Source organism: Larus michahellis, chromosome 23, assembly GCF_964199755.1.
Source record: "Larus michahellis chromosome 23, bLarMic1.1, whole genome shotgun sequence".
Taxonomy (NCBI): Eukaryota; Metazoa; Chordata; class Aves; order Charadriiformes; family Laridae; genus Larus; species Larus michahellis.
Genome location: NC_133918.1, coordinates 2041228 through 2055321, shown reverse-complemented (window position 1 = coordinate 2055321; position 14094 = coordinate 2041228). Strand labels below are relative to the sequence as shown.

At 63.4% G+C, this 14094-nt stretch overlaps 2 protein-coding genes across 3 annotated transcripts; one reads left to right on the top strand and one right to left on the bottom strand.

Moving 5' to 3' along the window:
* The first annotated feature begins 1466 nt into the window (after nt 1-1466).
* Nucleotides 1467-6639, top strand: JSRP1 (junctional sarcoplasmic reticulum protein 1). 2 transcript variants are annotated; one of them, XM_074565907.1, is made up of 7 exons: nt 1467-1599; nt 3024-3070; nt 3907-4027; nt 4551-4703; nt 4795-4857; nt 5003-5148; nt 5281-6639. In XM_074565907.1, the coding sequence occupies exons 1-7, from the start codon at nt 1482-1484 to the stop codon at nt 5815-5817; spliced, it is 1185 nt and encodes a 394-aa protein (XP_074422008.1). In that variant the 5' UTR covers nt 1467-1481; the 3' UTR covers nt 5818-6639. The 2 variants fall into 2 exon arrangements, with proteins under 2 accessions (XP_074422008.1, XP_074422006.1); XM_074565905.1 differs by having other exon boundaries at nt 3865-4027.
* A 240-nt stretch (nt 6640-6879) lies between these two features.
* Nucleotides 6880-12122, bottom strand: AMH (anti-Mullerian hormone). The gene is made up of 5 exons (XM_074565904.1): nt 11386-12122; nt 10178-10356; nt 9124-9247; nt 8783-8975; nt 6880-8617 (listed from the first exon to the last, which is right to left on the bottom strand). The coding sequence occupies exons 1-5, from the start codon at nt 11957-11959 to the stop codon at nt 7699-7701; spliced, it is 1989 nt and encodes a 662-aa protein (XP_074422005.1). The 5' UTR covers nt 11960-12122; the 3' UTR covers nt 6880-7698.
* Between the last annotated feature and the right edge of the window lie 1972 nt (nt 12123-14094).

The window sequence follows — 14094 nt, the reverse complement described above, 5'->3', positions numbered from 1 at the left end:
CCCTTCCAACCTGAACCATCCTATGATTCTATGATTCTATTCCCGGCACTGTGTCCATCCCACAGCTGGCTCAGAGACCCCGGGTTGGGGAGCAAACGACCCCTTCTCCCCGCTTCGTGCTCACCCGGCGGCGCTCACAGAGGGACAGTCCATGTCCCAGGTGCGTCCCCTGGAGAGCCGCATCCCCCTGTGCCTGCCTTGCCGGCGGCAGCCCCTGCTTTCGATGCCTGGGGCTAAACTGCCTTTTCTGGGGCTGAGGAGCGGGTGCTCCGGCTCCTGGTGATTGGGTGCTATTTTGCTCCGGCACCGTCCGGCAGCTGTTGCTGTTTATTACCCCGGAGAGCCGGAGCCAGCCGGGGGGCTGGAGGCAAGGCAGCAGTCGCGGTGGTCAAGCACCAGGTACAACTTTTTGTGGCTTTTAACCCTTTCAGTTGGACGTGGGGCAGCCCACGGGCACAGCCCGCAAGGCAGTGCTCGCCCCACTGCCGGCCAGCAGTGGGTCGGGGGCCATGGGCCCCATCCCGGCGCTGCCATGCGAGCGCGCACAGGGAGAGCGGGGCAGGCGGGGGGACTATTTTTGGAAGTTTCTTTGAAGTGAGTCAGCGATAGAGGCAACCTCGGGAGCTCGTGCAGGAAAAGTCCCAGCGACGGCGGAGCAGAGCCGATTTATTCATTGAATGGCTGTGGTTTTGTGCATTTAAGAGAAGATCTGGCATGCGGAGCATGGCGTCCGAGGGAGTGGGAGCGTGGGCAGCGCCGGGGAGGGGATGGACGTGGCGAGTGGTCGTACGGGAGGGCTCCTGAGCAGGAGTCAGTGTGAGCCAAGGGCTGGAGCTGGGCTTTGGGGCTGTGTGACATGGGCAAGTCATCCCTGGCATCGGTGGCCATCCCTGGCATCGGTGGCCATCCCTGGCATTGGTGGGCATCCCTGCCCTGCTTGGCCTGGGCAGTGGCCGCTTGCTTGGTACGTCGGTGCTGGAGCTGGTCCCATAGGAACCAGCCCCGGGAAACCTGGTCCTGCGGGTGACATGACCCGTCCTGGTTGGGGATGAGGATCCTGCGCGGGCTGTAGAGCCCTGAAATGCATCTGCCTTCTGCCGGGGCACCACCCCACCTCCCACCCCGGGGGGAACAGCCCCAGGCATGGAGCCGGTCGGCTCTGGGACCGCGTTAACGCCCGCGGGGAGCTCGCTGCAGGGGGAGGATGGCTGCCTGCCCGGCCACGGCACGGCTGTCACAGAGCCCTGCAGCCGTTGTGGCACAACCTGGAAACGCACCTCGGGGGCTGGAGGCGGTTTGGGCTCCTCCTTTGGGCTCCTCCGTCCTGGTGCAGCCTGAGGGATGGAGGTGTGGGAACAGCCCAGCCAGGGATCTGGGAGCGCGGCGAGGCCGTGGCAGGACAGCCGTGTGCCGCGGGGCACTGCTGACCGCCCGCCGTTTGTTTTATCCCTCTCGGTTTAGTGAGAGTCCCTCGAAGTGACATGGCAGCGGGTTCCCGGGAGGTGTTGGAGAAAGACTTGGGATGCCCCGAGGCTACCGACGAGCTGCCCGGGCAGGTGGGGAGCCCTCAGAGGCAGCCCAGGAAGGACGGGAGAAAAGGTACCTTGTCCTCACCACGAGTCGGTGGCCAGGAGGTGCCGGCTGTGGCCGTGCAAGCGCCACTGCCACGGTGTTCGAAGCCCCACAGGAGAGGGCTCGGCACGGCAGAGACGGCTCTTTGCGGTGCAGTGAAATCAAGAGGCAACTTCGGACATCGAGGGGCACCCGCACGGCACCGACCCCACAGGGACATCGGCCACGGCCAGGGCGAAGAGGAAGGGAGGCTCATCGCCTCCTCCGTCTTCCTCGGGCTCATCTTTGCTCAGAAACAGCGTGTAGCTCAAAAACACGACAGGCACCTGGGGGAAAAACTCTTTAGGGAAAAATTCACCGTCTTTGTTGTTTCTTTGGGGCTGGGAACCCCCTGAGCCAATGCGAGACTCCTGGGGCAGCTCCTTCGCTTCCCAGCAGAGAAAAGACCAGACTCACCATCGCTAAAACAAAGCCGAAGACTTTTTTTTTATTTCCTCTTGAAAGCAAAGACCTTTCAGGTCGCGGTTCCCCGGCCAAAAGGCTTCCTCTTATTTACCTGTTTTGCTTCCAATATCGTGTCTTAGATTCCATCCTGGGAGCTGGTGGTTTTTCTCAGCGTTCATTCTTCCACCGGGGGAAAAATAAACTAAATCCGGCTCCAAGGGGGCAAAAATTCTGGTGAGGGCTTGCAAAGATGCGGCGTCCAAATCCCAGCGGAGCGAGGGCTGTGCCCGGAGGTGCCGGGAGGGCTGAGGCCGCTTGGCGTTGGGGCAGGTCGGTGCATTCTCCCCCCCCCCCAGAGACCACCCCGGAGCCAGGGGCAGAGAGACCCCCAGGGAGCCCAGCACGCTCCCCAGCCCTTTGTTGCGTCGAACCCCTGCAGAGCCCTCGGGACCCCTCCGGTTTTCTCCCCCACTTCACAACTGGGAAAAGCCCCGAGAGTCATCCCTGCGCTTCGTGGTCCTCTTGGGTGGCTTGAAGTCTTCTTTGAGGTCTGGTTGCTCCATGGTGCCTGGAGTTTGTCCTACTGTCCTGGCTACAGCCCGAGCTGCCTCCAGCCACGTGTTTTCAGGGTGTCCACATGCACCCTGGGCAGTTGGTCCCCCTCAGTGCGTCTCGGCACGGAGGTCACCGTCCCCCTCGGCTGCAGCTCCCCAAGGACATCCAGGATGATATGGGCTTGAGCCATGTCTGTTGAGTCCCATGATGTTTTGGGGCTCAGCAGCCACAGACCTGTGTGGTTCCGCTCTTACACCCCGACCTTGCCGCGATGGCCGGGTGGCTTTTTGCCTGTCTTCTGAAACCTCTCCAGGGGTGACCCGGCTGCGCTAACGGGAGAAACGTGGCTGTGATGTCCCCGCTCTGTGGGCTGGGTGGCAACGGGAAGACACCTCGTCCCCAGCCCCTGGTGTTTCCCACCTAATGAACGGCACCGTGCTTGTCTTTAACAGATGCCGACGCGCCGGTGAGCAGCGACGGGGAGAGCGGTAGAGCCCATGTAAGTGCGCAGCACCCCGGGGCCGGGGGCTGGGGGGGGACTGTCCCGCGGTGGCATTCCGCCCAGGAGGGCTCTGCAGGGTGTAGCAGAGTGTCCGTCCCAGGGGAGCCGAAATCCGTGTCCCTCAGCTGTCGCTGTCACTGATCCGTGCTGGTGGGCAGCTCTCCCTCGGGGCACCGATCCGCTGACACACACCAGCAGCCAGCCTGGCCACCAAACCCCCCCGTCCCCAGCAGCACCGAGCCCAGACCCCCAAATCGTTGCGTGCACCCCCTCCTCGTGGTGCCCTGACCCCACCAGCCAGCGTGCCCTGCATCCGTCCCGCTGCCCTCGGCGGGTGTGCGTAACCCTGCTCATCGGGGGGCGAATCCAGCCCCAGGGCTGCTCTGGGGTGGGCTTGCTCAAGCGCAGCCCGGGGGGTCAGCAGCCGCACCCCGGCGCCTGCTCTGCAGCATGGAGCCAGCTAGTGGCTAAATCCATCTTAGCAGACCAAAAAAAAAAAAAAAATCACCCCAACGTGATTTTAAGGCTGTCGATGCAAATACACGCACTGGGGCTGGGTGCTGGAGGAGCCGGGGATGAGCCTTGTCTGGGGGTCAGCAGGGGCATCGGCTCAGCCCTGGGGGACGCGGGGAGCACCCAGGGGACCCCTGGGTCCCTGAGCACCCCTTGTTCTGGGAGGGGGCACAGACATGCACCGTGTCCCCCATCCTGCCCGGCCACGCTTCTTCCCTTCCCCGCGGGGCCATGCGATGCTCTTACACCCCCGGCCACGCTCGCCCCCTTCCCCGCAGGGGCTAGAGGAGGCGAGGACCCGGCTTGGTGTCTCTGAGCAGGATCCGGACGAGCCTGAGCTGAGCATGCCAGAGCCAGCGCCTCTCAGCGTGGACAAGAAAGTGGCGGAGAAGAAGCGGGCGGAGAAGGTGGGAGCCAAAGGCAGCGCTACCGCACCTCCAGGTAGGTGTGCGGAAAAGCCCTTTTCTGCCCCAAAATGGCCAGCCTGGTCCCAGGTGGTCACAGAGGCATAGATCCTGTCCTGTGTCCCCGGCCAGCCCAGGAGCACGGTCTGGCCGTGGAGCAGTGGCGGGATGAGCTCTGCTCTCCACAGTCCCCTGGGAGCCCAGCGACATGGAGATGGGGCTTCCCATCCACCTGCCAAACTCTGCTCCTTCACCTCCTCCTCCTCCTCCTCCTTCTCCTCCCCCGGGCAGGGAGCTGCAGAGGCAGGAGCACGGAGCAGGGCAGAGGCTTTCCCCGCTTGAGCCCCAGGGGGCTGTAACGCCCTCGTGGCCCAAACACCTCAGCCCCAGCCCCCCATGACACCCTTTTCCCCACCCCTGCAGTGCAAACGCCTTATGCTGGCAGCGGTAGGGCCGGCAGCTCCTGCCCCTGCCCGTGTCCTTCCCAAACCCACCAGCACGGAGCCCTTTGCCGCTTCCCAGCTCCCCCAGTAACGCTGTTTCCCTTGGGGGTTCCCCAGTCCCCAGGAGCCTCCCCGTGCAGAGGAAGGTGGAGCCCCCCAGCCTGGACCCCGCGGAGGAGCCGCTCCTCTGGGAAGGGCTCACCCTCAACAAGTGCATCCTGGTGGCCTCCGTCGTCGCCCTGCTCAGTGTCACCTTCCAGGTGCTCCAAGGTGAGCCGGGAGCCGGACGGAGGGGGACAAGGTGGCCAGACCCTGCTGCCACCTCCTGCCTCCTCTCCCTCCTCTCCCTCCTCTCTTCCAGCGCCATGCTCCAGGGAGGGAATCAGCCGTGGCAGGCAGGACCCTCCACCGCCTCCCCTTCACGGTGGGTTCGGATGCTCCGGGCTGCCCCGATCCCCAAGACGGGGACACGTCCCAGGGTGGGGTGGTCCTGGCACCCCATGGCTGGGACATCGCACCCGAACAGCCTTGTCCCCGGCTGAGGGTGGCCTGTCCCTCTCCCCTCCCAGAGGTGGTCAGTGCCAAGGAGGAGGAGGTCCAAGAAGTGGTGACTGCCCAGCCTGCCCAGCCAGAGAGCAGCATGTTCGAGGCCGGTGATGGTGACGATGATGGTGGTGATGACGGCGATGATGACGACGAGGCTGACAGCAACCTGGTACGGGTCCAGGGTGGGGGGAGAAGCAGCTTCCTCAGGGGGGAGCATCTCATCCATGGCGGGAGAGATGGAGAGAGGTCCCAGTCGCTTGGGCTGCATCACCTCTGCCTGGTCCCTTCTGTCGCCCCCCAGGCAGAGCCCTGGATCTTCAAGAAGTGGTTTGGCCGCTCAACACCAAAGGATGAGGATGAGGATGAGGATGAGGATGAGAATGAGAATGAGAATGAGAATGAGAATGAAGAGCCTGTGGATGTCCCCGAGGAGCCACCAGCTGTGATGGAGGTGAAGAAGAGCCGGGAGAAGAAGCCAGAGAAGAAGGAGGAGAAGGCCCGGGAGGGTCGTGCCACCCAGGCGGAGCGGAGCAGCCGGAGGGAGGCACGAGCCAAGGACAGGGCACAGGGGGACAAGCCCAGCAGAGCCCCCAGGGCCCCCCGGGAGCCGGAGCAGCAGCCCCAGAGGAAGCGGGGCCGGGAGGGGAAGGAGAGCCGGCGGGAGCGGGACGAGCCCAGGAAGGAGGGGTGGAAGGGCCGTCCCGGCAGGACCGACGGCGGCAGGGAGAGCCCGAAGCGGGACTGGCGGCAGCAGAAGGGCAGGAAGCCCTGGGAGCCGGTGGCCACCCCGGGGAAGGACGGCACCGCCAGGCACAGGGAGGGCAAGAGGCGCGACTGAGGCTGGGGCGACCGGGGGGCTGGATGATGCTGAATCCAGGGGGGTCCAACCCCGCTGCTGCCCCCGGCAAGGGCACCCTGCTGCTCCCCGCCTGCTCTCCAGGGACATCCATCCCCGGGCAGCGCTCCAGGATCGCCGAGCAGCGGCAGAGCGGCCCGAGAGCCTGGCACAAGCCTCCCCGGGGACTTTGGGCCCCCCTGGATTAAACGCACAAAGGCAACCTGAAAGGACCGGGGGAAGGAGCGTCTTCGTCTGGGCTTCATGCTATTTCTCCATCCCCACCCAAAAATCCCCCTTGCAGCTGGTTTTTCACTCGCGGTCCCCGAGGCATCGGGGCGGCGCAGTGGGCACAGGGATCCCCGTGAACAGAGTTTGGCTCCAGACTGTGTAGCTCTTCGCTTCAGTTAATGGTTTTATTTAAAGCAAATCAAGAGAGAAGTGGATTCGGGGTTAAGGAAGCCAGGCTGCAGCCGTCCTCGGAGGGATGTTGGGGGAATGACCTCGCCGGACCCCGGTGCCATCGCTGCGGGGTGATGCGAAGCTTGCTGGTAACACAAGAGGGCTGGAGAGCCCATCACCCGGGGATCCCTTCGGGCCTTCCCTTCCCAGAGTCGCTTTTAGGAACGGAACACAAGTGCAATATCACGCAGCGCTGTAGCAACTACAGGAGACGTTCACAGCCCCAACCCACGGCAGGTTTCAGTATTTGCTAAATCAATAGAGGTTAAAATAAACTATTTTCATTTTTAATAAGGTATTAAATTGAATGTTTTAAAGAAAAAAAAAACCAAAAACAAAACAAGAAAAGATCTTGGCCCTGGTTATGTTTGTGTGTTTTCTGTGCCCTCCCACCCCCATCCCCAGCACACAGGGGCTCAGGGCTAGTGGATCCCTGTGTGGGCTACGGGATGGGCCCGGTGTGTGCTGTGCCCCCGCCAGCCCCGTGGGGACACTGCAAAGCACCAAAGCTCCCAGCACCGGCGGGGCTGCAGCCGGGACGAGCCCAGGAGCTGCTTTCCAGGGCATCGGACCCTGCGGAGGGGCCGGGCTGAGCTGGGAAGATGATCCGGGGGCAGGCGGGCTCCGTGCTGACGCCGGCGGGGACGCGGAGCAGGTGCTTTGGCAGCCGTTTGCAGCCTCTCCTATTAATGGCGTGAGCAGCCCGGGAGGTGTAACAGGATCGCTCCCCTCTCTCAGCCCTCCCTCCCCTCGTCCCCCGCTCTGGCAGCCCCCTGGGAGTGGGGTCAGTGGGGGGCGACGCAGACGGGACCCAGCAGGGAGCCCCGAGCCACCACCAGCGGCTCTCCATGGCCCCTGGCTCACACAGGTCAGGGAAAGGCAAAGCTGGTCTCCGCTTTGGGGGATTTTTTGCCTCTTGTTCTGCTTTCGCAGGTGGAGCCACGTGGCCGGCGGGGGCTTAGAGACAGGCCGAGGGCTGGGAAATGGCCAGAGGATGCTGCAAGGGGGGAACTTGGAAGAAGCAACGTCTGCCCTGCCCAGCCGCGACAGGAGCAGAAGGCAAGGGATAAATCAGCGCGATCCTGGACGGATCAGCCAAGCCTTGCCCTCCTGCGGTGCCGCATCCAGCCCAAGCCCCGCCACGGGGTCGGAGCCACGCTGCGGCACAGCCCCATGGGCACCTGGGGCATCCCAGCGTCGGGAGCCAGCGTGGGGCAATGCCGGGCTGTGGAGCAGCCCCCAGGGACCGGCACGGCTGCAGAACCCAGAACCAGAGCGATACTAACGAGCCAAACCGCGGGGAAAGGAGAGGCGGGGAGCTCCCGTCTCGGCGAGAAAAGCACCAGCTCCCCGGCTGCGAGGGCGAAACGGAGCGGGAGCAGGGCCAGGGCGAGCGGGGAGGCGGCGGGGGGGGGCACAGCTCTACCGACAGCCGCACTCCTCTGCCACCATGTTGGGGAACTTGCGGACCTCCAGCCCCTCCGCGGAGAGGCTGATGATGAGCTGGTCGGAGTAGCGGACGGGCACGCAGCAGGGAGCCCGCTGGAGGGGTGAGCCCCGCTCCTGCATGCCCAGCAGCAGCACCGTGTGCGAGTAGAAGCTGGGGACGCGGGTGGAGAGGGGCAGCTTGCAGGGACCCTCGCAGTTGTTGGCCGCGTAGATGGTGGGCATGACAATGAACTTGCGGTCGTGCAGGTCGATGGTGAGCTCCTGCAGGCGGCAGTGGGCCTGGTGCCGCGCGCTGCGGTTCTGCCGCAGCACCTTCCGCCGCTCCTGCCAACGCGCCCGCACCGTCTGCAGGGCCTTCAGCAGCAGCAGCGCGTGGAGCTTCCCAGAGCCGGGCGGCCGCTCAACGGCTTGACCCTCTCCCGGCCCCGGCGGGTAGTAGCAGAAGCTCAGGAGATGCTGGAAAAGCCCCGTGTTGGCTTGGAAAGCCGGGATGTCCCTCAGCTCCTGGATGACCGCCTGCAGCTTGCCCATCAGCAGCTGCAGCACGGTCCCCTCCGGCTGCCAGTCCCCCAAGTGCTGCTCCAGCACGGCTCCGCTGTCCTGGGGGAAAAGCAGCACCGAGGGCTCCTCCGACTGCACCAGCCGCTCCAGCGCCGCCTCCTCCGACAGGTTGAGCAGCTGGTGAGGGAGGGTCTCCATCACCTGGAAGTCCAGCCAGTGGCGGGAGCTGGGCTGGGGGGGCAGCTCGCTGGAGGGGCTCAGGACCCGGTGGATGAACTGGGTGAGGATGCCCAGGAACTGGCCGCTGCTGCTGCCGGGCGCTGGGGACGAAGCGTTGGCTTGGCTCGGGGCGGTGGGGGACAGCAGCTCCTCCGTCCCAGCCTGGGGTGGGCTGCGAGGAGAACACAGCGAGGGTCACAGGGTCCCCTTGTACCCCAGGGGTCCCTGCCCCACATCGTCCCACCGCTGACCCACGGCAGAAGGGCTGGGGCTGCCCCTTTCTCCCCCCAGCTCCCAGCCCCTGCGTTTCTCCACGGCTGCGGCCAGGGCCACGGACCTGAGCTGCGGGTACGGAGCCATGTCCACCACCCCGTCGGCAGAGAGGTAGGAAGAAGGGGCCAAAGCCACCTCCTCTTCCTCCTCCCACCGTGACTTGGCCAGCAGGAGCAGCACGGGGGTCATCCTGGTGAAGCACTTGTCATCGGAGCCAAAAAGGAGCTGCTGGGTCTCCGTGGGGGACAGGGGGGCACCTGGTGACGAGAGGAGCCGGTGGGGAGGATGGCGGTCAGGGACAGGCTCATTACAGACGGGCTTGGGAGGATCCCAAATGCCCAAGGCAGGATGCAGAGGGCACGGACACCGGTGTCCCCCACCGCCGCGGGCTCCCCGTGTCCCTACCTCCGTCCCCGCGACGCCTGATGGCCAGGGAAGCCTGGAAGCTGAGCTGCTCGCTGCTGCGGGCGACGGATGCTACGGTGGCTCCCAGGACCAGGTACTGGGTGTCCCTGGCGAGGCAGAGGCTCTGCAGGGAGGCGAAAGACCCACCGAGGCCGTGGGTGAGGCGTCACGGGGGGAGGACACCCAAATGAGCCCCCCGCTGTGGTCCCCGCTGGCTCCGGGTCACCCAGTCCGCGGTGGCCCGGGGTGCAGCGAAGTGGGAGGCTCGGGACCACCGGGAGCAGAGCGGGCAGGGGGGCTCCCCCCCAGCCCCAGAGCTGCTCGGGGGGCCGTGGGGGGCAGGGGGGACCCCCGGGTGGGCAAAGAGCCCCGAGCGGCCCCAGACCCGCTTCTCCCGGCAGCGGGGCCGCGGCTGCCGCCCCCGGGGAGGCTGCAGAGCCCCGGGGAGCCGGGACCCCCAGGAGGGGCTGGGGACCCCGGGCCGTCCCTCCGGCCCTGCCGGCAGCTGGGGACAGGGCAACAGCACCATCTTCAGGCACGGCTCGGCCCGGCGGGAGGGTGCGACAGGGCAGGGATGCTGGGAGGGGACGGGAAAGGGACTGGGAGGGGACGGGAAAAGGACTGGGAGGGGATGGAAAAGGTGCTGGAAGGAGATGGTAAAGGGACTGGGGAGGGGATGGCAGAGGTACTGGGAGGGGATGGGAAAGGGACTGGGAGGGGATGGGAAAAGGACCGGGAGGGGATGGAAAAGATCCTGGAAGGAGATGGTAAAGGGACTGGGAAGGGGATGGCAAAGGGACTGGGAGGGGATGGGAAAGGGGCTGGGAGGGGATGGAAAAGGTGCTGGAAGGAGATGGTAAAGGGACTGGGGAGGGGATGGCAAAGGGACTGGGAGGGGATGGTGAAGGGACTGTGAAAGGATGGGAAAAGGACTGGAAGGGGATGGAAAAGTGACTGGAGGGGATGGCAAAGGTGCTGGGCCAGCAGAGCTCAGACACCCCCCTCCCACCTTCCCTGCACCCAGGACTGGACCCCCCCAGCCACGGCCACCCACCTGCTCCCGTGCCAGCCCTGTGCCCGTGGCCAGCAGCTCCTCCCGGTGCCCGGCCCCCGGCCCCTCTCGCCGGCCCAGGTAGAAGAGCAGCAAAGCCACCCGCAGCTCTCCCAGCGACCGGCCCACCTCCGCCTGGAAAACCAGCTTGAACGACAGCTTGGCCTGGGCTTCCCACTGCACTGGAGAGGAGAAGACAGAGCGGGGTGAATCTCCCCTCCGGTGGCTGTGGGCATCCCGGAGGGCGATGGGTGAGGAAGGGGCTTCGGGCCGAGCACCGGCCCCACGCGGTGGCCAGAGCACCCAGGAGCCAACAGGGTGGGGGGACCCAGCAAATCCCCTTTCTGGGTTCAGGGAGGGGGTCAATGGGGCAAACCCCAGCGAGCCGGGGGCTGCCTCGCTCCCGGAGCGGCTCTGGCAAATTTTCACGGGCAGATCCCCATGGAATTCTCTTCTCCCACGGCAGCTCCACCGGTGGCTCGGGGACATTGCGGCCGTTGCGTCGCAGCCAGCAGCGCTGCCTGGGGAAATGCCACTTCTCCACCTGCCCAGCACCGGCGAGTTCAGCCAAAAACCCAAAATCCAGGAGGGGAGGAAGAGATTTCAAGAGAGGAACAACCGTGACCCTCTTGCTACAGAGGATTAAACCCGAGGGGTCAGCCAGGGTGCCGTCCCTCGCGCACTGCACTCACCACTGCGGCGGGACGGCGGGGTGCACGTTGCTGTGTTCCCTACAGGGCAGCTGGACCCCGCGCTCCCCGGCGGCACCGAGCGCCAGAGCCCGGCATGTGCTGCAGCCGACCGCGAGCAGCCGGGGCTCACCCCACAGGAGGAGCGGCCAGATCCACCTGTCCGACCCTCTCTTCACTTTTCCCCATTGGGCAAAGTTGGGACGGGGCCCGAACCCACGTCATTAAGGCAGAAAGTGAGAAACACTCGTAATCTCCAAAGCAGAGCAGACGCCGCCGAGACTGCGGCACCTGGGCATTAGCCACGGGCTGGGACAAGGCACCCTGCTGCACACCAGCTGTCATCACTACCAAAGCTTCTTAAAAATGTACCCGGAAAGACATTTTACGGCACCGCTTGCCTAATTTTCAAAGGAACCCAACCCCGCCCATTTAATTCTGTGTTTAAATGTCTGATTTAGGGCAAGGAAACAGCGTCGGCCTGCCCGAAGCCAGGCTCGGGCGCGGGGGTTTCGCACCAACCTTCCTGCAGATGCAGCACGAGGAATCGGTCCTGCCCCGGCTCCAGCACGTGCGCGTGGATGCGCTTGAGGGGATGGAGAGCGGCACCCGCCGCCCCGGCCGGGCAGAGCCCGAAGGTCTCCAGGTGGCTTCCGTCCCAGCTGCTGCCTTGCCTCAACAGCTTGATGAAGGTGCTTTCGTAGTGGGTGAGAACACCCACAACTTCCAGGTGCCTCGGGGTCGGCCCGTCCTGGTCCATTTTCACCCTGCACACGGGCCCTTCCAGCCCCCCCAGTGGCCACGGGTGCAGGCTGGAGCTGGCCCAGCTGACGGCCCCATCCTCAGCCATCCCCTGGAGGCACCTTTCTCCTGGGTCAGGCTTAGAAAAGAGGCGAGTAGCCACAGCCATCCTGGATCTTGCCGCCGAGCTGGGTCTCGCTCTTTCCTGTAAACTCACGTTTTCTCTCTCGCTCTCCCCCGCTTCCAGTCCCAGCTCCTCCGAAAGCCTTTCCCCCGCGCTCCCCTTCCTGGGCAGGGCTGCGGAGGGGAGCAGCAGCACCAGGCAGGGCAAAAGCACCCCAAGAACAGCCCTCATGGTCCCACTTCAGCTCCTCCCCAGGCAGTCGCTTGAGCGGCTCACGCACATCTCAGAGCACTGGGGCGGGAGGGGAGGACGGCGTCTCCCTTTTAAAAACCGGTGGCCTTGAGTTGACAACACACCTCCCTCGAGAAACTTGAAGGCTGTCAGGCCGGAGAAGAGGGAGGGATGTTTCAAAGAAACTTTTTTGGTTCTATTTTTGGGTTTGCATCTAGTATTGGAAATGTAAAAAAAATTAAAGCTGTTTCCCTCACTCGTAGGGATGCACGTCCTTGACTTCAGATGTTTTCTAAAGGAGGATGGACGTCTAGACTTGGATCTTCATGGGGACTGGCACATACTATTCCCATCAGCAGTGAAACACCGGGAGGGAAGAATTGGCCAGACCAGGAGGAGGGAGACGAAGACAGATAATGGGCAGAAACTAAGTAAATGTATGGAAAGCGCCGGCCTCTCTCCCCCCGCGGCTGGCACCTCGCACGCTGCAGTTTGAACACTGAAGTGTTGACTTAGAAATTCTCACGACACATGTATTATAAGGATTTTTCCCTCTCTAAGATGCCAGTACTCACTCTAACACTTGGAATTAGCAAATCCATCCCAGGGAAACCTCCCCCCCCACCCAAGGTATCGCCTTTTTTTGGCAACAGAGGGCAGGGGGGAAGGTACCTGCAAAAAAGCTCCAGAGCACACTCGGACCCTTCTCTGGGGTTCCAAAACTTTGCAGTTTGGAGCTCAGGGTCTGGCTGCAGCACGTCACGAATGGGCTGCGCACCCCAACTGGAGGGGGACAAAGGCACCGCACCACGGGGCTGGTGAGGGTGGACCTCTCTCTCCTCCAGGAGCTGACAAAGGACACGCAAAGGGGAGACCCACAGAGGCTGACTCGGGCATCGGGCAGCTCCGCTCGAGCCAAAGCGCTTCTGGGGCAGCCAGGAGGGGCTGGACACACTGCCCGGCTCCGGGCGGGACCTGCGTCAGGCCAGCAGAAGAGCCAAAGCCTTCGATTCCTCCATCAAAGGGGCACGCAGCTGCAGGGCTGTGGCCAGTAAAGCCTCCCCTGCGGTCCGTGAAACGAGCCAGCCACTGGCCAAGAGCCCGGGTCGGGCACCCCGTCCCCCACCAGGCACCCCAGCATCCCACGGCGAGACGTCCCAGTTCAGCGAAATCAATCCTGGAAAGGACAGAGGGGAGAAATCTCAGAACTTCTTTTCCTTTTGAATGGGAACCAAATGATAGTTTGAAGGAAGTATTTAGTATAAATAAAACCACAGAGGACTAAAAGCTTGCCAAAACTAATCTAGGCGTGGGAGGATATATACAATAAAAATCAGACATGACAGCAGGTGCTTCGTAACGTTACGGACAACATTTAATGAACTATAGTAATAAACAAAGACTTAATATCACTGCAGCTTTGGTGATTTCTTTTGACTAAACATTCCCAGAGATCTCTGCCACCGCCGCAGAGGAGAGCACCGGGGCTGCGTTTGTGAGCCCACCTTTGGCATGAACAGCCCAGCCAGCAGCTGGGGGGGAGCCGGGCAGCTGCGTGCTGGGGAAGGATGGGGATGGGTGCCTCTCTGAAACCGTCAATGAAATCCTGGCTGGTGCTTTTCAAGGACTCCCAAGACACAGGTCAAACCCATTTCCTCCGTCGAGATGTTTCCAGCTTTCAGCTGGCAGCACCGGAGCTAGAGTACGGTGCCCTGGCACCGGGCCGAGAAAGGTTTCCGAACGCAGCGGGAGCGATGCTCTTCCCATCGCAACCGTAATCCAGCAGGAACACAGAGAAATTCTGCTTGCCCTCCAATCTGCCCACCGCTGCCATCACTGGGGATGCAGTGACAGTCCTCACCGTGCGCCGATGACAAGTCTCCCCACCACCGAACGAACGGCTTGATGGCGGGCTGGAGTTGAATAGCCACTGCTGAACTGGCCGGTGATTTCTGGGACGCACATGAAACACTCCAAGAGGGGCAACACCTTACGCCAACACAGCTGAGCCCGGGCCGATGGGGCTGTTCAGTTAGAATGAGGTGAGGAGCCTGGAGATCTCCAATCCTTTGCCTCCTCTTTGGAGAATTTCCAAAATGTAACCAGACTGGGAATGTTTTATATGTTTAAGAGCT